The sequence below is a fragment of the Halyomorpha halys genome, unplaced genomic scaffold (genome assembly GCF_000696795.3).
Source record: "Halyomorpha halys isolate HHAL.00 unplaced genomic scaffold, Hhal_1.1 Scaffold6310.1, whole genome shotgun sequence".
Taxonomy (NCBI): domain Eukaryota; kingdom Metazoa; phylum Arthropoda; class Insecta; order Hemiptera; family Pentatomidae; genus Halyomorpha; species Halyomorpha halys.
In genome coordinates, this window is record NW_027105849.1 from 9254 (window position 1) to 33860 (window position 24607).

Genomic DNA, 24607 nt, shown 5'->3' on the forward strand with positions numbered 1-24607 from the left:
CAATATAATAGAAAATCTAAGAGAGCATCATTTAAAGTAGAGGAAATTTGCTAAAATATAAGCTCTAATGACGTTCAATAGTTCTCGAGATATAGCTTTTTAAAAAGTAACATTGGTCAAGACAACCTCAATACCAAACACATATGATAACCACAACATAAACTACAACAACAATTCTAACCTTTCTTCTAGCAACATATTTGTTTTCAGAAATTGCTTCAGTTTATTTGAAATACAACTAAGGTGGTGTAAATAAAAATAGTTATTAACATTGTATTATTAATGATTTCATATCCTTTTCCTGCTCTGTGTCTCATCTCCGTCCATTCGAACAATTTCACAGACAACGGCTTTAAATTTATCTAAATGTTCCCCCATCAAATACCCGCCTTCATGGTCTTATTTCCCACGATAAAATTTTAACTCCATAATTTATTTTTAAATCTACTGAAGTTTTCAATTTTTTTTGTTAATACCTTACATGAATAAGATATGGATTCGAAGGCTTATTTTTATCTAACACCAACTGATAAATTCGCTACAAACTTCGAAAATTAGTTGTTTTGTCGACTATTAAATATAAATAACTGTTCCCGATTCTAAATTTTGTCTTTTCGATAATTGTTTCGTAACACTGACTTGAATATTCGCGCAACGCACTCACATCGGGTAGAACGGAATGTTCTGTAAACACGAAATATTCGCGAATGGATCATTTATTAATTTACTCTGGTGGTTCTATATCAAAACATATACAAATATCTAAGATCACGATTTCTAAAAAACTAAGAGATCAGTTAAACAATTCCATTCGAATAGTATTACTAAGCAATATGCTCTCTTAGTCATTTTATTCCTCAGTAATTAAATTTTAGAGGGATTGTGTCAAGGGCTAGGGAATTTTTTTAAATATCAAAAAACAATCCCAGATCAAACTATAAGTGTAAAAGAAAGGAAAATAACAATAGAACTGACCTGTACTGACATGATCTGTGATTTTCTTCCACTTGTAATATTCTTGGAGCAGTAGTGGGAAATACATGACTTTTCCACCAGTAGTAAAAACTATTTCATCTTTGGTATTATACGAATCTATCCAAGATTTGAATTTTGAACTTATAGAAGAAATTACTTTTGCCATTTTTAAATTCATATATTACCAATCCTAAGGAAGTTACAAACTTAAAGTGTTTTGCAGAGTTATAAGGGACAGGAAGGAGAAATAGAATCCCAGGGAATGAAAGAAAAAAAAACCATTCCAATTGTTAGAAGTGAATTATTGAAACTAGAGTTTGCTAAACTGTTATATTACTTATTAAATTAAAATAAACCTGTTCATATCCAGATTGATCTGGAATTTCGTCTTCATTTTTACATTTTATAATCCAAATAGACAAATATACGTGTTGATCACCAAATATGCAAAATAAAACAACTGATAGCTACTGGATATACTGATTCATAAAGAATTTTAATCAGCAGTTGAAAATGCATGCAAATAAAATATACCATTACATAAAAATTCGGGCCTTAATAATGACTATAGTAGAGTATTCATAACACCAGCAGAGCTTGAGCTAATTTTTTTGGTTTATAGCACTGCTATTTTTAATTCATAGTGACACTGCTCTTGCTATCTTTCCTATGAAAGTTTGTAAAATCAAATCAATTCGATTTTGTGTTTATTACTATTTTTTTTTTTTTTTTTTATTGCTTACCTTATCGAGTTTCACAAACCTCTGAATCACTTGACTATAAAGATTTCAGGCCCTGTTGAAAATCTAATTTACTTACCAGCAAAAACATTATTACAAGAATATAATGAAAGCAAGGAAACCACTGCTTTTCTGTACGTAATCCCTATATTAACTGAAGTTGTATTGAAATTTATTCATTTTACTTGGCCTGTGATTCTCTCCAATATTCGAGGGTTTCATCTTTGTGAATGTTCCCAATTGAAGTCAGAAGAAACCGAAATTAACTGCTTAACAATTCATCCTAAAAAGTTCTCTTGTCCTAATTACCAAATTTAAAATTTTAAGTAGTAAAATTTGTCACTTTTAAAAATTATTAATACCTGCGTATAAACAAATTCCAAAAACACAGATCTGCATTAAACTTAACCACAGTGCAGTACTGAGCATAAAACTGAGTTCTCAAGCAGGCTAGGTTTTGCATGACAGTGCCAACATGCTCCTGGACATGAAACATTTCTCTCAGAACTGGAATGTTGGGTTCAGCTGGCCCTGATCTATAAGTACTAAATGAATGATATAAAAGTGGATGATAATATTAAGATTTCAGTAATTTAATTATATATATAAAAAATATATGTGAGAGAGAGAGAGAGAGAGATAAAACATCTAAAATTTTAATGGAAGTTCTTATTCAAATTATAAAACAAAATAAGACGGTGTCCTAGATTACTTTTTATGTCAATTTTTTAAAATCCACCCTAGTGGGCTCCATTAAATGGTAAATCTTTAATGTTTTATTATACTGCACTCTAAACCATCATCTCCTAAAATGAAAGTTAGTTAAAAGAACATCTCTGTGCAATGTACATTTACATTGAGGTCAAGGATAATTCTTTATAAATAAGGTGGAAGAAACCATATTAATACAATTCAGCTAAAACTATTCTATAAAGAGAAGTGAAAATTTGAAGCATTGTTTAAATTCAAGTCATTTTTATTAATTAAGTAAAAATTGATTATGGTTAATAGATTTCGTTTTTTATTTTTTCTATCTACAATAAAGTGTTTCTACTTTCCCTCAAAGATCTCACAACTAATCTGTTTGACCTCAAAGACCTTTTTTTTTTTCTTATAGGAATGGTTCCAAAGATGGAAAATTAGACAAAACCCACAAAACTCCAACTATTATATCACTTATACAACAAGGGGAAATAAGTCTCCATTAATAGTGCCCAGCAGAATTCTTTATGGATCAAAAATGTAAAACATATTGGAGAACACTCCTACCACCTACCATCATAAACTTCAACTACCAAAGACTAGCTATGGTAAAACATTCCAAATAAATAAACGATCAACATTTAATAAAATAGAGCTAACAAATATTATCCTTGAAAACAAATCCTTCCAATATAAAAAAAAAACTAAATTTAAAGCAATAAGATTATGAAATTGATAAAAAAAGGAAAAGTAACTTAAGGCACTGCATTGATATGTTTTTTAATAAATAACCATAATACAATAAATAACAGAAATAATATAGTAACAATATAATTTGCCTGTTAGTTCAATTTAATAAATTAATATAATGATGATAGTCTAACACATTATTCATAGAATCAAACAAAACGTATGATCTATTTACATTTATACAGACATAATAAATTATGTACAATTATACTTAGAATAGGATACAATATCTAACTAGATTCAGCGAGTAATATAAAAAAATATTGCTTATTTCTTATTTTTTGCTATTGAAATATTAAACTAACAACTCATTTGATAACAACTTAACAATAACTGAAAAGTAATACTTAAAAAGGTTACAATTGTGCAGTGTATCTCAATAAATACTATCACATGAGATACTATACTGGAATGACTTACAAGACAGTAACATAATGAATATAGGAAGGATATACCTATATACTCGAACTTATGATCAGCAATTGAATTTTCATAATTATTTTTAAATTTGAAATTGTTTATTAAGAAAAGTATATATTGAGTGTATAACAATTCCTACTTGTAAGGCATATTTAATGTATTCAAGCATAGTCCTAACCCATCTATAACTAAACCTTAAAAATCCCCCAAAATAAATGACAAAATCAGAAGTAAAAGAAAATCTGATTCCATAAATTAATAATTCTTGCTGAATAGGAATAAACTGTAAATAATAGAAGTTGATGAATGAAGCACTAAAACTGAAAAATATATATTACTATGTTTGTTAATAAGCCTATATATATGCTCCTAAACTAACACAATATTTTAATTAAAATATAAGTTATCAAATTTAAGAAGCATTGAACATTCATTAGCATTAAGATGACTTTAAGAAGATTACAAAATTATATAATCATATATAATTAAACAAATTAAAATATTCTTTAATTTTAATGGCTGTTGTTTGAGAAAAAATCAATAACACATTATTCTTTGAGTAATATTTCATTTAATTTTAAGTAGATTCCAATAAATTTCTTGAGTTAATATGAATGAGATTGAGGTTTGGCAATGGTAAACTACTCTTCTGAAAAATTTGATTGATTGGATTTTACCTGAACTACACCCATTTAATAGACTGAATACAATTGAATCGTGACTGAAATTAAGGCTTTCAAACTAAGGAGACACATTGATATAAATAGAATTTCTGTAAAAAAGAAAATTATTAATAAATAAACTTAAAACATTTTTAGTTTCTCCCAGTATATGGTGATTTTTGACAGTTATTTAATAAATGATGAAAAATAAATTTCAATAGTCTAATTCTACCAGTTAAGAAAAACTGGCTATTAAGGAAATTCTTCATAAGCAAGGACACCCCAATCTACTCCCTTCCCCACCAAAAAAATTTCTTAATCTTAAAACCAAATAAATAACATGAAATTAAATAACTACCCTGAACATTGTAGCCATTAAAATAAATTCAAGGCAATAAAATTCGTGATTAGTTAAAACTTTCTGCAATCATTTAACCATTACATATTATAATCTAATAAATAAATATTATGTTTAATGAAATAAATAACCTTGCATAAGAGACCAAAACAAATTTAATAGCAGGATGATGAGTTTCTAGGTAAACAACATAATACAAAAAAAAACAAATGGGTAAAAATCAAGATAAAGATTCATAACAAACACTATGTAAAACATAATTAAAATCAAGTCCAAAACTTTTTAAAAAGTCATTGGTTCACCAATATTAAAAAATTAAATATCTTTGATAAAAAATATAAAAAACTCATTAAAAACCAATAAAGTACTTAACATAAGTAAGACAATTGAAAACAATACACAGTAGCAATTACAACTAAGGTAAAAAAGGAAAAAATGAGAAAGTCATAAAAAAGGCAGGAAACTAATAAAATAAGTAGTGAAAATTGGAATGCATAAAAATAAAAGAATGCTTAAATAACTTCACCAAAATAACCTAATGAGACAAAATACACAGAAACAGCAACAACAAATAACAACAAAATAAAACAGTTTTTGAGTGTGCAGTAAAAGCAAAACAATGCACTGATTAAAAAAAAAAATTAACCCATATTGAAAAAATTCCTTCATACTATGAAAAGAAATTTTAAAAAACACCCAGTGAAGTACTAATGTCAATATATCTTCCTCACTGTTTGTACTTTTTTCTTATGAATGTACTCGTATATTCTCTTAGTTACATTTTCTCAAAAATATCAGTTTTCTGAAAATTACACCTGGGTAGGTAATTACTCATATCTCAAGGTTAATTTACCCTTTAAAACAAAATCTATAAGACAAGCCGTTACTACAATATAGATGTAGCAGAAAGAAGTTTTTCGCATGAATAAGCGAATATAGTAGATAGAATCTGAAGAAATTGACACTGGTCCATTTGTCACAAATATCCTACTTTCCTTCAATTTTGGACACATGCGTAAATGAAAGAAGCAAACAGAATCTGTTGAAGTAGATCAGGTAATAACTAGGTACCTACCTGCACAATCTCATTTCTGAAAATTTCATCAAAATCAGATTATTTAGATCAATTACACTCAAACACAAATTTGACTACAGACTCAAAGGCAGACAAGGGAACAAATGAGTTCTTCAGAATTTTCATTTCTGAGGACATAAATATCTTTTATAATCTGCATAAATACAAAGCTTCCCTACCATCAATAGTGAAGAATTAAAATTAAAACTAGATTCAAAGAAACATAATCAACTTTAGTAAGAAACTTCAAAAAAGTAAATTCTTCACAAATTTTTTATAATTAAAAAAAAAGAATAATAGAACAATTGAACAGGGGGTTGTACAAACAATTCCTATGAACAACCTGAATTAAATGATATGACAATAACAACGGGTAGAGATAAAAACTTATTTTTCATTGAAGGTGCAACTAAATAGAAGAGATGAACAAAAAAATTAAATAAAAGTTTAAAAAACAAATGACTGCTATAATCTATTTGTATAATGATTTTTTTCATTTGATGATATGTGTTATTTATACTTACAGAAAGAATACCTCAAGTAAAATACCTATTCTCATATCCAAGACAAGTATATGAGAATAATATAATTTCACAAAATAAAACAATTGACATAAATAATCCATCTACAGCTTAATATCCAAATTGAGCATCTTGATTATATCTTAATTGAAAATTATGTATTGAACTGTATTCAAGCTTCAGTTATTGAGTAGATCTGAAAAAACTAACTTATAACAAACTTTACTTTGTATTTATGTTTTACTTTTTGTTATTCTAAAATAACAAATTTAGAATGTAGCAAAATATTCTGAAGAAATTTAATAGAAGGAATACATCATTTATTCAAAGAAAATTTGCGTAGATAATAACCATGACAACTCCATTTTATACTGCTAAATTAACAAATGTTTCATAAAAAATAAATTCATTTAGATGCTAACTTTAAAGCAGTAGCTGCTGAATTGAGTTGACATTAACATAGGATAACACAACACGTGATCTAAGTAATAACTCATCATGTATACAATTATGTTGTTTCTTTGAAATTATTTTAATTATAATAAAGACGAAGGTGATAACTAATCACTACATAAGACCAATTAAAAAAAAACGAATATTTTAATAAATAAATGATTAATTACTACTTAAATCACATTTAAGTACTTCTTTTTGATTTTTCATCAACAAAATTTGAAAAATAATACATAGCTAATGTTGCAAATTTGAAAATAAATTATACAAAATTTTTCAAAACTTTTTTTTTTTAACAAGAGTAAAAATATAAATATCAATTATTAAGTACAGACAAGATCACAAACACAACTACAATTATATTAAGAAATGAGTCAACAAAAAAGTAAATCAAAAAAGAAGTCAGAGAGGAACATAAAAAAAAAAACTATTAAACATTTCCATTCCTAAACGAAAATGATGTTTGGTTTAAAAATAATTATTTCGGACAACCTTGTTTTTTGTGAAAAATAGAGAATCACATTTTCAGAAAATACCTAAAATATTACTTTAATGAAAATAAAAAGAAATGTATGCTTCATATTTGCTATTTTTTAAGTGTTATAATGTTTGTAAAAGATAAAATCATTTTACTAACTGTTAACTTGAAATGTGATCTTGTAAATTATTACTCTTTCTAATGAAAGACTTAATTTAGAAAAATAAAGTTCATTTTTTCTGTATCAATTATAAACAAGTGGCCAATAATTATTTTTAAACCAAACTAGAATGATTGATTTAAGATGAAAACACATTACACATATTAAAATATGCCTTCATTGATACAACATTAAATGTATACATAATTCATTTAGTTTATTACTAGATTTGCTCTCTTGATATTCTACACAAATACCAATGATAAGAGGAATTCAATGAAGTACTGACTCATGGTCTATGGATAATTTAAAAAGTTTTAATTTACTTTTGTAGCACTGTTAAATAAACAAGCAATAATTAAAGTTTTGAAAGTCAAAAGGGTCCAAGTAGCATACAAAAAACATTATGAAAATGATAAATCAATCTGGCCTAGAAGCATTCAAAAGGTTAAAAAACCATAGGGGTTACAATTTTTTTTTTTTTTTTTTTTTTTTCCTTTTGAATGTTTAAGGCTAGGTTGTAATTGTAGGTTCATAGATCACCTTCACAAAAAAATTGTTTTTACATTTGGAGCAATTTAGATACTTTTGAATAACAAATCCTCAATTATTCTCCCAAGAGTAATGACAGGATACTAACAAGTAGGTTAAACACAACATTTATCAGTCTTATAGAATGTTTTAACATCCTTACCTTAAATTGTAACAATTCGACTCATAATACAAACCTGAAAAAAAGAAAGAAAATTTATAAGAGATGAAAGGGTCAATAAAAAGAATTAATAATAATCATTCTTACCATTTAAATATTGCTTCTTGTTTATTGTCAAACATTTAAGTGACTCTGACTAGATGAGGAATATTGTTTTACATAAGATTCATACATGGAGCGAGCCTGGTTCAAAACCTTAGTCACGTCATGTTTCCGAACCATTTTATCAAAATGCATAGCCATTTCATTGTAGTCCATGTTTTGACGCATAATGGCTTCTCTATGCTGGCACAATACAGTAATACAAAGGAACATTAAGAAGGGATTGCCCCCACCAAATTCTTTAGGAGAAGGTAATTCACCAGGCTTTGCTGCAAATGAAGGTTTTGTATCAACTCTATTCGACACAGTACCATTAGAGGTTGGAATTTCTTTTAATGAAACTTTCCTTCGTTCTAATAAGCTAGTACTCCTTAACTTTTTCTCGGCTTCGCTGCAAAATGTTTTGATAGTACTCACAGTAATATTTTCTTTCTTTTCAAATGTTTCATCAGCAGGACTATCTTCACCATCTAATGGATTTTTCTCCCAAACGAATTCTTCACCTTTTGAAACATTCCCAAAAACTTGTCTATCCAAATTCTCAGAATCCATTTTTATTTCCCTGATTAAAAAAAAAATTATTTTAAAAATTACGAGCATAAATTATCACTAAATATATTCAAATAATTTATTCTATTTATCCACAAAAAATTATTTTTAAAAATATTAATTTTTAAATACCAATTTTTAAAAATAAATTTTTATAACAAAAAAGACCTCTGGGTACATCTGTTATACTTCAATTCTGTTTGTTATTAGTAAAAATGTTTATATCACATTTTTCAAACACACAAACAAAAAGATGGATAATCAACCAATCTAGAATATTTGTTTTTGTAAAATTTTGTAGTATGCAGTGCATGAAGCATGCATGCGGACAAGATTCCTCAAACACTTTCTAATTCTTTTATTTACTAATTCCAACTGGACCATCCCTATTCTATATCGTCCCAACTCTATTCCAACACTTGCTGCCAACCAGCATGAATCCCTCATAAATTTTGCTTTTCACTTAATTTATTTATTAATTAATGACCTAATTAAAAAGAACAAAAATAAATTAAATAAATGTAAAAACTAATAAGTTTTAATAAAAAAAATAAAAACTGTTATGTTTAGCTCTGTATTTCGAAGTTCCAATAATATAACTGGCCCTACTTGCACAGTCCGCTTCAGTAAGTGTGTATGGTAATTAATTCAATAAACACAAATCAATCAAACATTCTATAGATAGTAACACTGCAGCAATATACCTTCCTTTTAACTCTCAAAACCTAGATCAAGACAACATATTTTTTCGATGATAAATAAAGTTAATTTTTTTCATTACATCGTATTTGAACATTACACAACTTCTTAGATAAACCCCAATTTATGAAATATTTGTTGTAGTTCTAACTGTCTTATATATATATATTATTAAAATATACTAATATATAATATATACAATTGTTCATTAGTTTTTATACAGTTACAAAGTTCAACCATAGGTATTTATAAATTTATAGAAATTGAAATATGAAGTCACAAATTTTAAGATATCTTTCAGTTATAATCTGCACAAATAATGTAGTTTTATATATAACCAGCGGTTCCCTAAAAACCTAGAGTGCTGCAAATTAGTTGAACACCTTAAAATAAACAAATGTTTTTCATCTAAAATCAAACACAAAAGTTAAAAGATTGTATTAGATGATTGACAGTGATTATTGTGCTGGAATGATTTATCAGCACTGATATTACTACACTGATAATAATACCAAACCTTAATAAATAATAAGATAGTCATAATAGTATATTAAATTTCAAGGCCATGGTTGACGAGTACCAAGGTGTCACCTGGGCAACCTAGAATTTCTTTTCTAATTATTGTAGAACTTAAATACTTAAGCCTCTATATCTGTTCAGATATATTTTCTTCTGTATCTATATCACCGAAATCATTCCCTTCTACTGCTAACCACATATTTTTTAGTTTATTTTGAGACCTAGTTCCTTACTAGATTTTATCAACATAGTTGTATTTATTTTTATAGTTTCATAGTTCTCACCTCATAATACCAAATCATCAAAATACCCAAGCTACCAGTATTTTACCACCCGTATTTATGGGAATTTTACACCATTTTTTTTTTTTTAACAGAGGGTAAAAAAAATAAATGACTCAAACACCATTAGTTAAAGGTGCAGTGGCTAACAACATAGGTAACCCAATCTCATCTCAAAGAATGATGCCCAGACTAATGCAAGACATCCTGCGTAATTAATTTTTTTATTTTAAATTACTTTATTGGTAATTTTTTTTTTCTCTTTCATTCTTTAATTACACAACTTATAATTTTTTTCTAAAATATATCTTTATTATTTATAATTATTCAATAATTATAACATTGTAATCATATATTTATGAGGATAAGTCAATTATTATTCGCAATATAGTTATAAAATATTATTGTAATCAAATAGGAAACTTACAAGTACATCATTTTTCGACATAGTACCCTTGCTTTTCAACCCACTTGGTCCATCGTTGTATAAGCTTCATGATGCCCTCATAAAAGAAGGTTTTCGGTTGAGCTTGAATGCAACACTTCTTTCATTGCTTAGTCCGAGGTAAATTGACGGCCCCTTAATGCCTCTTTGAGAGGACCAAGCAAGAGATAGTCAGAAGGGGCAAGATCAGGACTATATGGAGGATGAGCTAGTACTTCAAAATTGAGTTTCTGGAGTGTTCCAGCAGTATGCGGATGGGCATTGTCGTGTAACAACACAACACCTTTAGACAGCAGTCCTCAGTGTTTGCTTCGAATTGCAGGCTTTAGCTTGACAGTAAGCATCTCACTGTAATGTATACTGCTTATTGTTGTGCCCCTTTCCTCATAATGTTACAGTACTACTGGACCTTGTGAGTCCCAAAAAACTGTAAGCATTAGTTTTCCTGCAGACGGTTGGGTCTTGAACTTTTTCATGTACAGCAAATTTCAATGTTTCTATTCTATACTCTGCTGTTTACTCTCTGGCTCATAATGATCGATCCATATTTTGTCACCAGTAAAATAAGAAGTTGTCCCGTTTTGTTACCATAGCGAACTAAAACTTTGTGGCAGGTGTCCAAGCACGTTCGTTTATGTAACTGTATGAGTTGTTTTGGGACCCATCTTCCACAAACTTTATAAAACCCAAGTCTGTTGTGGATGATTTTGTAGGTGGCACTGTGACTAATTTGCAGATGATGTTCCACTTGTCAATAGGTACTTGTCTGTCTAAGAGCTCCATTTCACATGAACGCTCAATGTTTTCTTCATTTGTGGTGGTAAATGGTCGTCCGCTCGTTCACCATGCGTAACACCTTGCGACCATTTTTTAATTTTTTGATCCATTTTTAGATACTCCGTCGTGGCAAAACACTGTTCCATACGTGTACTGAAAGTCTTCGATGAATTTCGGCCTCTGATACGTCTTTCGACCACAAAAAACAAATCACTGAGCTTTGCTCTTTTTTGGTGCAAATAGAAAGTAGAGAAGCCATGATTAAAAGCATGACAGCGATAACGAAACTAATCTATCAGCTTGAAACTTGCATAGACATAATAACTAATAAACAAAACTTGCATCATCAACGCCAAACGACAGTGCTACCAACATAAATAAAAATATAACTAAATTGTGGATTAATATTGACTTACCCTCGTATATCGCTCCTTACTCTAAGGATCAAGGTTCAAATCCTGTAGAGGAGATAACTATTATCTGTTACACGGTAGCCTTGAGTCAAACCTGTGGGTTATGGAGCCTTCCTGAGGTCCACCCAGCCTCATAATGTGGATACCTTTAATTGGGTAAAAATTTGGCAGACTTGCACAACCATTGCTCAAGTAACAGTACTTCCTAACAAAGTACTGCACCTCTGACCTTTCATGAGTTTTAGGGTACATATTTAATTAATGTATATATATATTAGATAGAGTTAAACAATCTCCAAGAAAATAATAGAAAGTTTACAAGTACCATTTCAAAAATATACCTTGAAACAGAAGTTGACATTGAGCATTCTGGGTACTCTGGTGAGTCATCAGGAGACATTTTATTGCTTATTTTTTGGTCCTTCTGTTTACTATTTTTATCAAGTGTTAAGAATTCTTTGAAATTTTTAATTATTTTAGGAGGAGAACTATTATTATCATGCTTTCTAAGAGCAGCATCATCCAAACTTGTATAAGGTCGTGACTTGATCAGAGAAGCTCGTCTTGTGTCTTCAAGACTAGGGTGATTGACAGCTCTTCTCAATGCACATATCTGAAATTGAATAGTTCAGTGAGAAAATGAAATTTTAATTAACAGATATTACTATGTAAGGGTAAGAACAACATTATAGGACTGAATACTATAAACTAACTTGGAGTGATAAGGGATTTTTAGTCATCCACTTTTAAATGTTGAATGCCGGAGCCAAAGTAGAAAATTAAAGAATTTCACAAAAATTTTTTAAGTCTATTTTAATTCAAAAAGAAACTCACCAACATTAAACAGTATATGGTGAACATTAAATGTAAATCTTGAATCATAAAGAAGAAAGTACAGTGAATAGAAATTCAGTAATTTCAATATCTATGAAGAGGATCTAGTTTAATTGGAGAAATAGCAACACAAAAATGCTCACTTTGAATACAAAAATGACCTATCTTAAAAGAATCCACCTCAACACTCAGAGGTAATAACACAGATTAATATGGATATACTGTGGAACTTTCTTATGAATTAACATAAAATACTGACCTAAATACATAGGCTATAGAAAAATCACTGATAATAATAAAATACAACCCTAAGTTAATTTGAAATAATAAAAGCACAAACATTCAATATTACATAAATTTTGAAGGTAATGCAGTCACAAGGACCATCAAATTAGTAATAATGTTTGATTGAAGAATATTTATGAAAATAAAATGATAAATTACTTTTGTATAAGCATTTTCTTTGGGTCGAGGGCTGACAACTGTAGGACTTTTCATAAATTCCTGTTCAAATAGAATAATTTCTGATTTTGGAGGATCAGGTGGTAAGCAACTCCACATGACTTCAAGCATTCTCAAAGCATCATCAAAGGCGAATTCCCTTTTCATTTCAAGCAATAGCCAACGGTAACAGAAAAGTAAGTCATCAGCCTAAAAAATAATATCAAAACCCAACATTAACAAAAAATATATAAACAAAACTACTAGAAGTTTAATTAGAAAATTTATACTTGATATGATTTTAAATAGGCATAAAAATCAGGATCGTAGTGCTGCAAACCATCTGCCAAGTGCTGAAACCTTTTAGTCATAGTAATACCATCAAGAAGAAAATTTGGGGAAAGACGATCCATTAGAGCACAAAAACAGATATACGCATGTGCTTCATCATTCATAGTAACAAGAAGTGGAGATGCTAAATCGCTCATGCCTTGACAGTAGCTGACAGCAGGATGGTTTAATGCATATCTGAAAGGTAAATTTCAGAAATTCATAAAACTGTTAATCATTTTACCAAAAGAAACACCAAATAAAAATTAAAGAAACTAACGTTGTCAGGATGTTGAACAGGGAAGCAATATTTTTGTTATCATCATTACCAGCATAAAACCTATGATGTCTATCAGTACGCAAAACATCTTTTCTAACCATACCTGTCACATAAGCGAGGTCACCAACCATCTAAAAAAAAATAATAAAAAAAATATTTTTCTCACATGAATAATAAGTTACAATAATAAAAAAAAGTCCATATTCATTATACTTGCATTGCCATTTTTAAGCATTTCTCTCCACTTATCTCTTAAATTGTAATACTCATTTGACTTCTTTTTCATGTAATCCATTCTTTCTTTTCCAGACATTCCATCAGGATAAACATTCAAAATATGCTTCCAAACTACCTTCCTAAAAAATTATTTTATTATTTGTGACAAAAATAAAATAATAAAATTATAATTAATTTAACAATAAAAATAAGTCATTGAAATTTTATAAATATATCCTATATACATATTTTTTGATTAATAACAGTTCCTCCAATTTGTTTCAACTAAATCTTTATTTTAGAGGATTGTGAACAAAATAAACACATTTAAATTAACAAGCTGTAGATTAAAAGTCTTCCTGACGAACTGAACTAATGCCTCATATTGGCCTTAGAGTAACAATTGAAATGGTTTTCGGAGGAATTATTTTTAAATATACCAATTTCAAATTGGATAGTTATCTATTTAAGTTCATAATAATCTCAAAAAAGTTTGGTTTTTAATACTTGTGTATTGATATAAAGCTGACTTAACTGGATATTCTCCAAACTTAACACATATCATAAACGTACATTGAAGCTTTACTGATAAAAATTTTTTTTCTACAAAGGACAAGAAAAACAATTTTCATTTCAGGATTATTTATCTAATTGGTAAAGCTACAAAACCTCATTTTTAGGTGATGATAACACACACCTAAAAGGTAAAAACTACAATAATTAATAAAACTGTGAAGTACCTTGTAATGGATATAAAAATTTTTATACTTAAACACTTCTTTTTTTAATTGTGTACGACTGGGCCATAGCTGATATATAAAGAGCTCATTATGAATAAAACAAACAATTGTTTTACTATTTTAATTAGACTTATTGAACAGATTTTACCTCAGACTGGGTTCAATGCCACCTTTATAAATTACATCTCGGAGCTCAGCAATATTGATTACTTGACCAATGGGATCAAGAAACTGCCTAAATTCAGCATCAGTCAAAGGTGGTCTAGGAGGTATACAACTTATATCAGGAGTCTGAGCTTCTTCAGCAAAATTTAATGCTCGCTGAACTAAATTAAAAGTTTTTTCAACCTAAAAAAAGATTTAATTTCTAATTAATTTAAAATTAAACAAATAATAAAAATAAATATATAACAAGTCCTTTCATAAGTTCTGTTGTAAAGAAAAAGCTGAAATATCAACACAGATTTAATTTAAACAGGGAGATTTATTAATGTAATATAAATGATTAAATGCAAATTAAATTATCAAAAGTCTATCTCTATACATTCATCTTCCTCAAAAAGCCTGATATTTGTAAATCAATAAAATTGGGAAGACTATGAAAGTGTAGTCTATTAGATAAAATAGGAAGCGTAATTAATAAAAAGTAGTACTTTTTGGAATGGAATACATAATATACTTTCCGGTCAACCCAACCGGTTAAACCCAGATTTGGTGACAATCCTATACCAGGACTTAAGTCTTGGAGCTCTTAAGAGGAGACTTAAGTTAGTTAAATCGAGCAACAATGAAAAAGTGGCTAAAATTGGAAAATGCTGTAAAACCCACCCTCTCACGTAAGGATAGCCTTATCTTTAAAAGACTTTTAGCGAATATATTGGTTATATATGTAAGGCATGTCACAATTTCACAAGAGGAGATTATAATACCTAAAATAATAAAAACTAATCCTTCCGAGCCAACCCGTTCCTCTTCCTTCCATCCCTCTACACCCCAATTTAGAGACAGTCCTGTATCACCTTTGAAACATCTATTTAAAACTGAAAGAGGAGACTAAAGTTACAATATTAGTTAAATAGAGCAACACTGAAAAAGTTGCTAAAATTGCCAAACAGCTTAAAACCCACCGCTTCCGCCCTCAGCAGTAGCTTTATTTATCTAACCTTTAAAAAAGACACTTAGTAGTAGTAATATGAACAGTTGCATTAAATGTCCAGGTCTGAACATATCTGAGCCACCAGAAGTTCTATGATACTCTAGCAATAGGTCTCTATATACAGAACATCATCCAGCAAGTTATAAAGTGTTTAATATTTACAAAAAGATTCAATAGCAGAAATCAGCATTTAAATTCCAAAGGAACATACTTCCAGAATACTACTATCTTAATGATAAACGATACCTTTAATGAGAAATGATCATGTGAGGAATGAGGAATTGTCAAGAACTCCAGTCATTAGCGAAGACCAACTTCAAAACCAAGAAAGTTACTGAGATTCCTACTAAAAACCTACCATGACTTCAGGCACCTCAAGCCTTCCTACATTAGCCTAAAACATCCTTTTCTCAACTCCAGTCCCTCCCTCCCCCATTCTCAGCCTCAAACCTCTTATTCTCATCCTAAAAAACCAAGAAATGGTACGTAATCCTCTCAAAACCTGTCCTTAACCCTTTAGAGGCTCCAGCCACATATATGTGGACAATGATTTCCATGCCCCCCTCCCCCAGTGCTCCAGCCACATATATGCGGGTATTGAAATAACCTTTCATCCCAATTTATTCCCAATAATTCTGGAAAGAAGATGGATGGATGATTGGATAGGACAACCTAAATTAAAATAATCAATGAAACACTACCAATGATTAGTTTCCTCACAAGCTATTATCATATTTCCTTACTTCACATTTACTTTATATTGCATGTAAACAGTAAATTTCAATAAATAAAAAAATAATATATTTTAAATAATTTATTTTAACCAAGAAAAAAATTCTTATAAATGTATATATGATTAGTAGAAATAGTAGAAAACATGAACATACAAATTTAAGGTTAATACATTTTTTGTTTTATAATTTTAAATAAAAAAAAAACTTAAAACAATTATTATTTATAATATATCATTATATTATAGTAATATATCCATTAATAAAGGTTAAATATAGCAAAATGTTTTAATCCTAAAGAAGGAGCCCTCAATACATTAACATTTAATATGTTTTATAATTTTACTAAATAAAAAAACATAAAAGGAAAATAGTTCACCTTTACTTAAATTATATCCAGAAAAACAAAAGACTAAATGGCTTATTAAAAATATTTGTTCTCTAAGTCTAGTAAATAATTGTTAAGTATACTATAGTTGAAAATGGAAAACATAACTAACATGGTTCATGATATTCATGATTCCGGGTAACCCTGGAGGTTTTGTTTCTACCAACGTCATTGTTTCTTCCTCCACTTCACCAGTCTCTTCATATAATTTTGTTTCTACCCTCAGATAGAGATATGGATCAGATGCACTGAAAACAAAACAAATAAAAAAACTAAAAAAAACAAATATATAATAAAAAAATCTAATGGAACCACAATATTCAGAACTAATATTAAATAATACTAAATGTAAAAATCATAAAACTAGATAAGAGCCTGTGCTGGACTGGAACTGAAAAAACCTTACTCTGCAGTAAAAGTAAACCCCCCATAAAATATATAAAACTAAATATAAGTAAATTGTCAAAAGCATAATTAGATATATGCCAAATTAAAAATTATAGCAAAAAAAAAAATTGTATACCCAAGAAATGCAGCATCCATGTCCCAATCTGAGAGCAATGGAATATAGGTTTCTTGCCCATAGCCATCAAGAACTTTATAGCAAATGGAGAAACTTCTGTGAAAAAAACAAAACTAGATATAAGTATGCTAGTAAACGTAGTACCCCATAATGTGATAGTTGGGTGTGAAAGATACAGATATAATTATTTGTCTAATTTTTATATCAAATCTTATGTTCAATATTATACATTTATCACTGTACTTATTTATATGGAACTGAATAATACGTTTTTAAAAAAATTGATTAGTTAATCAATCAATATCACACCTGTCGCATTGATGGTTAATAGCAATAAATCTAACATCTTTCATGGATTTAAGAACATATCTTTTAAAGTTACAAACATTATGCTAATTGCTTTGTAATATGTTATCCAAAAAAGACATAAAAAAGACATGAGACAGTGATAAGAATACATAAAAGCAGATGTGAAGACAGAATTTGACTGAGAAATTATAACATATAGAATATTCTTCAGCAAAGATTGGCAATGCAAATATATTAGCATCAATTAATCTACGAAAAAGAATGCTCAAAGTATTATAAAGAGCAATGAATCAATCAATTTTTACAAAATTAATGTTAAGGGTTTAATCAGGTAATCTTGCTGTTTACCTAATTTATTATACTAATTGATAAGATACAATTATGATATACTTAACAATACAAATATTCATGTATATAATTTTTTCAATTAATATAAATTAATTTAATGTTTTAGATTAATTTATGAAAATGTAATTACATGATATGTAATATACATTGATTGTAAATGTTAAATTTTAGTTCTGAAGAAGGGGATAAAAGGCACAAAAGTGTAAGGAATTGAACTGAATTATACGTTAAAAAGTTTACCTGTATTAAAACCCTTTAAATACTAGAGGTTAAATACTGTTGGATAACCTATATATTGGAAGCTCCAATGAAAATTACAAAAATTTCAATAAAATCATTATTTTGATGGAAAACTTCAGTTTGTGTTCAGCATCCCAAAAAATAATCTTTAGTATGCCATACTACTGTTTTTAATGGCATACTAAAAACAGTTTTACCAGAACATTCTATTTTAAGCCATTTTTTAATACCAATGCAGTGTTGGACTGTAATATACCACAAAAACTACCCATTTTATTCTTAATTTAAAACAATTTTGATCCTTTTTTCCTCTCAACCTTTATTCTTTAAAATTTCTCCAACGTTTTGGCCCTCAGGCCAAGGATACCACCTTCAATATTGATGTCATTTCTTTTTTAAATCTTAAAATTGCAGGCTAATTGCCTTTGTCACATATAACTTTTTCTAAAAAATTTATATCTTAGATTTAAAACTTTTTTACAAAACACTTTCCTTCCTTCCTTCACTTACATTTATAACCTAAAACTAAAACTTAAAACATTGGACTGTAATATACCACAAAAACTACCAATTTAAAAAAAAAATGTTAAGAACATTAATTTTAGGGAATTTTCTCATATTTATTTTAATATAGCATTGCCTTTTATGTAAAAATTTAACTTGCGTTATAAGCCAAAATAAAATAATTTTTAGTTATTTTTTTATAATTTCTTATGTTTATTGAAAAGGTTTTGTCGGACATCAGATTCAAAATTAGCACTCAAAAACACATAAAGTAAGCCCCAAAACTTCCCTCATCATATCCTTTTTGAACTCCATTTGACTGGACTATTGCTCGAAAACCACCAATTTATAGATCAGAGATAACTATAAAATACATAGATAATTTTCTTCTCTTTATTTTAATACTGGATTACCTACAGCATAAAATTTTTTATTTTTCAAGTTTATAAGACAAAAGTAAAAAAAATAAAAAACAGTGTTTTTTGTTGATTTCTTATATTTCCCTATGAAGGAAATAATTTTTGTCTTTTTGGACATCAGATTCGTCTTAAGCACTTCAAAAAACTTTACAAAAGATATTGAGAACAATTATAACAGGAATTTTCTCTTCAAACAACCATTTGACTGAAATATATCAAGCACAGTGAAAGAGATAATGCTTGTTTTGTAACTCTACCAATACCCTACTGATAAAGATATAACAATTTTTTTTCCAATATTAATATATACCTAATTTCACATATAGTAAATTAATGGACTTACCAGAAATTATTTACATTTAGTATCAAGAAAAAAAAAAGCTACTTTACCTAATGTAAACAAAGGGGAGTGATAGCGTGATTTTAGTAACTATATTACATAAAATTGTACATAAACATAACTTATTAGCCAGAGAGTATTAACAAAAGCTTTCAAATATTTTAAAAATTTTCATTATTGTTCTTACTAATAAAGTCATAGAATCCATGAATAAAATGAAATATCAAATTTCAAGGAATTGTAATTGACACAAAAGCACATAAAGCTACATATATTCATAAAATTCAAAAATTTATGAAAATTGACATTTCTCAAAGGGCCGCCAGTAGCTCAGTGATTAAGACACAGACTTACCAAATTGATGTCTATTGGCGGTACTGGATCGAATCTGGCCTAGGGTTGAATTTTTTCATTGAGTGGCAGTTCCAAAAAATGAAAAAACTTGAGCCCCAACCATGGTTAAGCAGTATAGGACTCCAATGGGAGTCTTAGCCGACAAAAAAAAAAACACTAAAACTTTTCTCAACATTTGCAGTGAATTTACAACTTCTTCCTTAACATACAAAATTACTGACATATCCCCTAATTTCAAGAAACTCCTGACTAGTATACACCCGGATTCTCCCTTTTTATGGGTAACATGTTTATCCACAACCAACTTAGTTTTTCATAGAAGTTCAATATTTAAGAAAAAAAAAAAGAATTATATGTCGTGGTTGAGGGAGTCACAGATTTTGGTGATGTCTGATAATATTACAAAGCTGTAACACAACAACAATGGTTATTCAGTTATTATAAAAGCTTATCCATTGCTGCAGATATTTTTCAATCATGATATTTTCTTATTGCTCACACTCCTTGAATAAATGATAAGAAATTTTTATTATTTTCACAATTTAATAAATATTTAGTTGTCAGGCCTCCACAAGGACCTCTTGAGAACTTCCTTTATCATTTGAACAAGTGTAGCTAATGGAAATAGATAGCAACCTGAAGCTGTAATAATTAACCAGAAAACTCACTTTAGTTATATCACTTTAATTTTTAAAAAGAATAATCCTCATAAAAAACTCCAGAGTCAAAGCCGATGATTAAAATTAAATAAGGAGAGGTCAGTCATGCTGGTATAGAGTCAGTTAGAAAATCATTTAATAACATCTAGTAGTAAGGATAAAACCATTCTAAATCCTGAATAACCATTTTTGGTATACTAAAAATCAGAAACAGGTATCCAGGAGTAGTACTAAGATTTGTAAGTAGCTAAGGTAGAACAAAAGTAAAGATCTTTCAGTCAACATACAAACTGTAATGAAATAATAAATTAAAGGTTCAAATTATTATAAAATACGTGTTTGCAACATCAAATGTTTACAAGAATAAAATATGCTAAAATTATAATAATAGCAATGTAAAAGTGTGATCAGTTAAATTCAAATTCAATATAACTTAATTAACCCAGTAAAACTGTGGTTGTTCACTGAAAACATAATCACACTTTATCTTTGAGTGCTTTCCAAAAAAAAAACTAATACTATAGCAAAATATAAAACAGCTGAAAATAAGTTACCCTTTTATCTCAAATGCCTTGGCCAATAAGCTGACTAGCACTTCAAAAGTGGTTATCTGTGGATCTACACTGAACTTTCGGTAGTCAGGATTTGAAGAATCTCCATCATATTTCTAAAAAGAGAATAACATTCATACAATACATTGCACATAACACTCTTGCACGAAGTTTAAAATACCCACATTTACAGATATGGTTTGAATAAGTAGTTAAGGATTAAATATTCTACATTTAAAGCTAAATGAAATCAAGAAATATTCTGTTTTCAATTACATTAGGTAATTGTAACCTTTTATTGCGCATTGAAAGAACATTTTAAGTAGTTTCCTAATTTACAATCTTTTATAAATATGTACTTATAGAAGCCTGAGAAATAAATAAAATTTATGTCTTTAAAATTACTCTCATAAAACAATGACAAAATCATACAGTCTACTAGTAACATAATTGTAAAACTGAACTAAATATCCAGATGGATAAAATGTAACTACTTACAACCACTTTAACTCGAATAGCTTCTCTCTTATAATCAAATACTGTAGACATTATTAGAGACTTTTGCTCCCTCATGTTCCCTGAACTCCAGTAAACCATAAAACATGAAACAGTATTCAATGTCAGAAAAATATTTATGATTTAATGTATTTACAGTTATTTCAGAATTTAAAAAACATCCAGGGATATGTTTATTAACTTGCTAAGTTTTAGGAACGAATCATACATTATATATATTTATAATTTAGATATAAACATTATCTTGCATTTCAAAACATTCGTTTTTGAAATCGTTCCCAGCTGATATTGACGGGACACAAGATTCAGGTCTGTTAGCTAAGTTGTTCGCAACAAATTTTCCCTAGTAGTATAGACTTAGTGTCTATAAAGAAAACTATTAATTTTTAGTAAATGGTTATTTTATTAAAATTTAGTATTTAAAAGTTTTTTTGTAAACGATGAATAGATTAATTTAAGTAATTATTTAAGAAAGACATATAAAAACCACAATTGAATGTTGTGATAAAAAAAAAAAAACTTTCTTAATTTAAATATAAACATCATTTTGCTTTGGAAAAGATTACGTTCGAAAACTAACAGCAACTATACTACCACAGTTAATACTGTAGTAACCAGTCACATCTCTTGTAAGAGATGGTTCTTCCGAATTTTGGATTAAAGAGGACTACATTCCTGTTCACACAAAATTCCTTATAAAGATTCTACTTTCTATTACTCAGTTCTCCCGAGAAGGTGATTGGAAATACCATAAAAAACGGCCTCCTAGAGGTTTGAATCCACGTATCTATGCAGCTAATTGTTCAAAAACAGTTTTAATAAATTAAAGAAGTGTCGAGGGGGTCATGTTATATAATATGACTCCAATTGACCATGTGAAGTACTCTGTACCAGAAATCCTCGGCAATGCATGTTCAAACAGTTTAGGTAGCTGGCTAGAAGGTGATGTACAGAATGAATATTAGGGGGCTAGCCGTAAGTCCCCGAAGGATGGAAACTTCACTCCATAGGGTACTAATCTGCAGTCACAAAGGGGAATGCAAGTCCTGACTGTGTACCCAGCCGCAGCTCCTTGCAGTAAAGAAACTTCGTTCTGCAAGGTACTAGTCTGCAGGCACGAAGAGGAATGTAAGCCCTGACTGGGTACTAGCAAAAGGACCTTACGATAGGAGAGAAGATATAGAATGGAGGAGAGATCCAGAGAACGCAGAGTGAACTAAATAAAAGCATACATTTCCAAAAAAAAAAGAAAAAAAGAAATAGCATAAGAATGTACTGATCCTCTATTAATGCTATTACACTGTCGGGGTTGTCTGGTCTTAGGCGATTTCTCTTGCCTGATATACTCTTTACAGAAGGCCCGTGCCGAGATGAAGCGGATGGACTAGAACTGTCATGATAGGAGCCAGCTTACTAGTTGCCGAGATGAAGCGGACGGACTAGAGCCGGGGAAAGACGGGAAATTACACTGGTTGCCGAGATGAAGCGGACGGACCAGTAAAACCGTTAGGAAGTAGGTCACAATCTAAGTTGCGGAGATGAAGCCGACGGACTAAGACTGCTGGAGTAAGGGAGAGGAAATAGGCCATAGTCTATGGTGAGCATAATAAAAACCAACTCTTGAGAGAATAGATTAGCAATAAACTTCTCTATCTCGAGTAGAGTGTAAGCCACAAGTGCTATGACTAGACCCGGAGAAGGCTTGATCTGATGGATCAATCCCGGTGACAATTGAAGGCCTCATGTGATCGGTTATCACTGAGAATTCACTCTTTTAACTCTACTTGAGATAGTTCCGTAGAATCTTATTGCTCGATCTCTTTTTATTTAATAATTAACATTTTTACATTTTACATATTAACATATATACATTTTATACAAGAGATCGTATTTATATAATAATAAACTTATATACAATTATACAGCTGCTTAGACGCTTGTAGTGCTGGCAGGATATAGCGGTACTCCGTGCTCGCTGACTGTTACAACACATTGCCTCCTAAGGCCTTCCATTTTGTCCCTAGACAACTCCTTTGGCTATTAAACGCCATCGAGAGATATCACATATAAAAACCACAATTGACACTCACTGTACACCCTGTAAGACGTTAGCTTTCAGTGGATCAGTAGATTCGATTGTAATCTTTATAATAATAATTATATATAAAACAAATAATACATTTATGAACATAACAATATCATATATAGCTGATACATGTATGGAATTAAAATATATACAAGGAATAGCACAAATATTAAAAAACGGCACTTGCTTGATGATCGTAGTAATTTCCATGTTAGTTGGTAGGTTACTTACTACATTTGGCGGATGTAGTAGTTACAGTATAGACTATCATGTAGCGGTGTCGCCACAGAAGTATGCTTAATTTTAGATAAATCAAGTTCTAAAAAAAAAAATCTATGAGGGAAAATAATAGTATTCCTCCAATGGTTATTACAACTCAGTCTCCAAGGAAACCTTTGTCTTGGAATCTTAAGATAAAGAAATAACAGAAATTCATAAGTTTTTTTTTTCGAATGACCTTGTAGACCTTTAGCCACCCGAACCAGCCTTCTCCACGCATGCCTGTCTTGGGCTACTGCTTTCCGGTTTGCTGCGTGCAGCTCTTTCAAATCTGTCGATTCTGTCTATTAATTTGGTTTTTGGCCTCCCATGCGGTCTCTTGCCGGCTATACTGGCATTAATTGTTGTGTGGAGGCGTCCATTGTTGCTTTGAGTCACATGTCCTGCCAATCTTAACATCCTTACCTTCATATCTTGATATATTGACTTATCAATCTCTGCAAGTAGTTCAATGTTAGTTCTCCTCCTCCATGTGTTAAGGCTTTGATCTCTGATCGCTCTTGTAATTGTACGGAGGACTTTCCGTCCCAGAGCCCAGGTCTCCCAGCAGTATATCAGAGCTGGCTTTATCA

The 24607-nt window shown here is 29.5% G+C and overlaps 1 protein-coding gene across 7 annotated transcripts; it reads right to left on the bottom strand.

Annotated features, from left to right (window-relative positions):
- Positions 1-1839: 1839 nt before the first annotated feature.
- On the bottom strand, positions 1840-21960 carry LOC106691979 (TBC1 domain family member 25). Of its 7 annotated transcripts, XR_001344892.2 has the most exons (15): positions 21653-21960; positions 21158-21270; positions 17431-17526; positions 17020-17155; positions 14781-14980; positions 13894-14032; positions 13677-13807; positions 13357-13594; positions 13070-13276; positions 12133-12404; positions 8094-8670; positions 7989-8022; positions 6207-6399; positions 2078-2260; positions 1840-1998 (listed from the first exon to the last, which is right to left on the bottom strand). XR_001344892.2 is itself a non-coding variant. In XM_014437881.2 (12 exons), exons 1-11 carry the CDS (start codon positions 21749-21751, stop codon positions 8121-8123), a joined length of 2181 nt encoding a protein of 726 aa, XP_014293367.1. In that variant the 5' UTR covers positions 21752-21960; the 3' UTR covers positions 7898-8022; positions 8094-8120. The 7 variants fall into 7 exon arrangements, 3 of the variants coding, with proteins under 3 accessions (XP_014293367.1, XP_066909649.1, XP_066909650.1); XR_001344894.2 differs by lacking the exon at positions 7989-8022; XR_001344893.2 differs by lacking the exon at positions 6207-6399 and having other exon boundaries at positions 1841-1998; positions 2078-2246.
- Positions 21961-24607: the final 2647 nt, after the last annotated feature.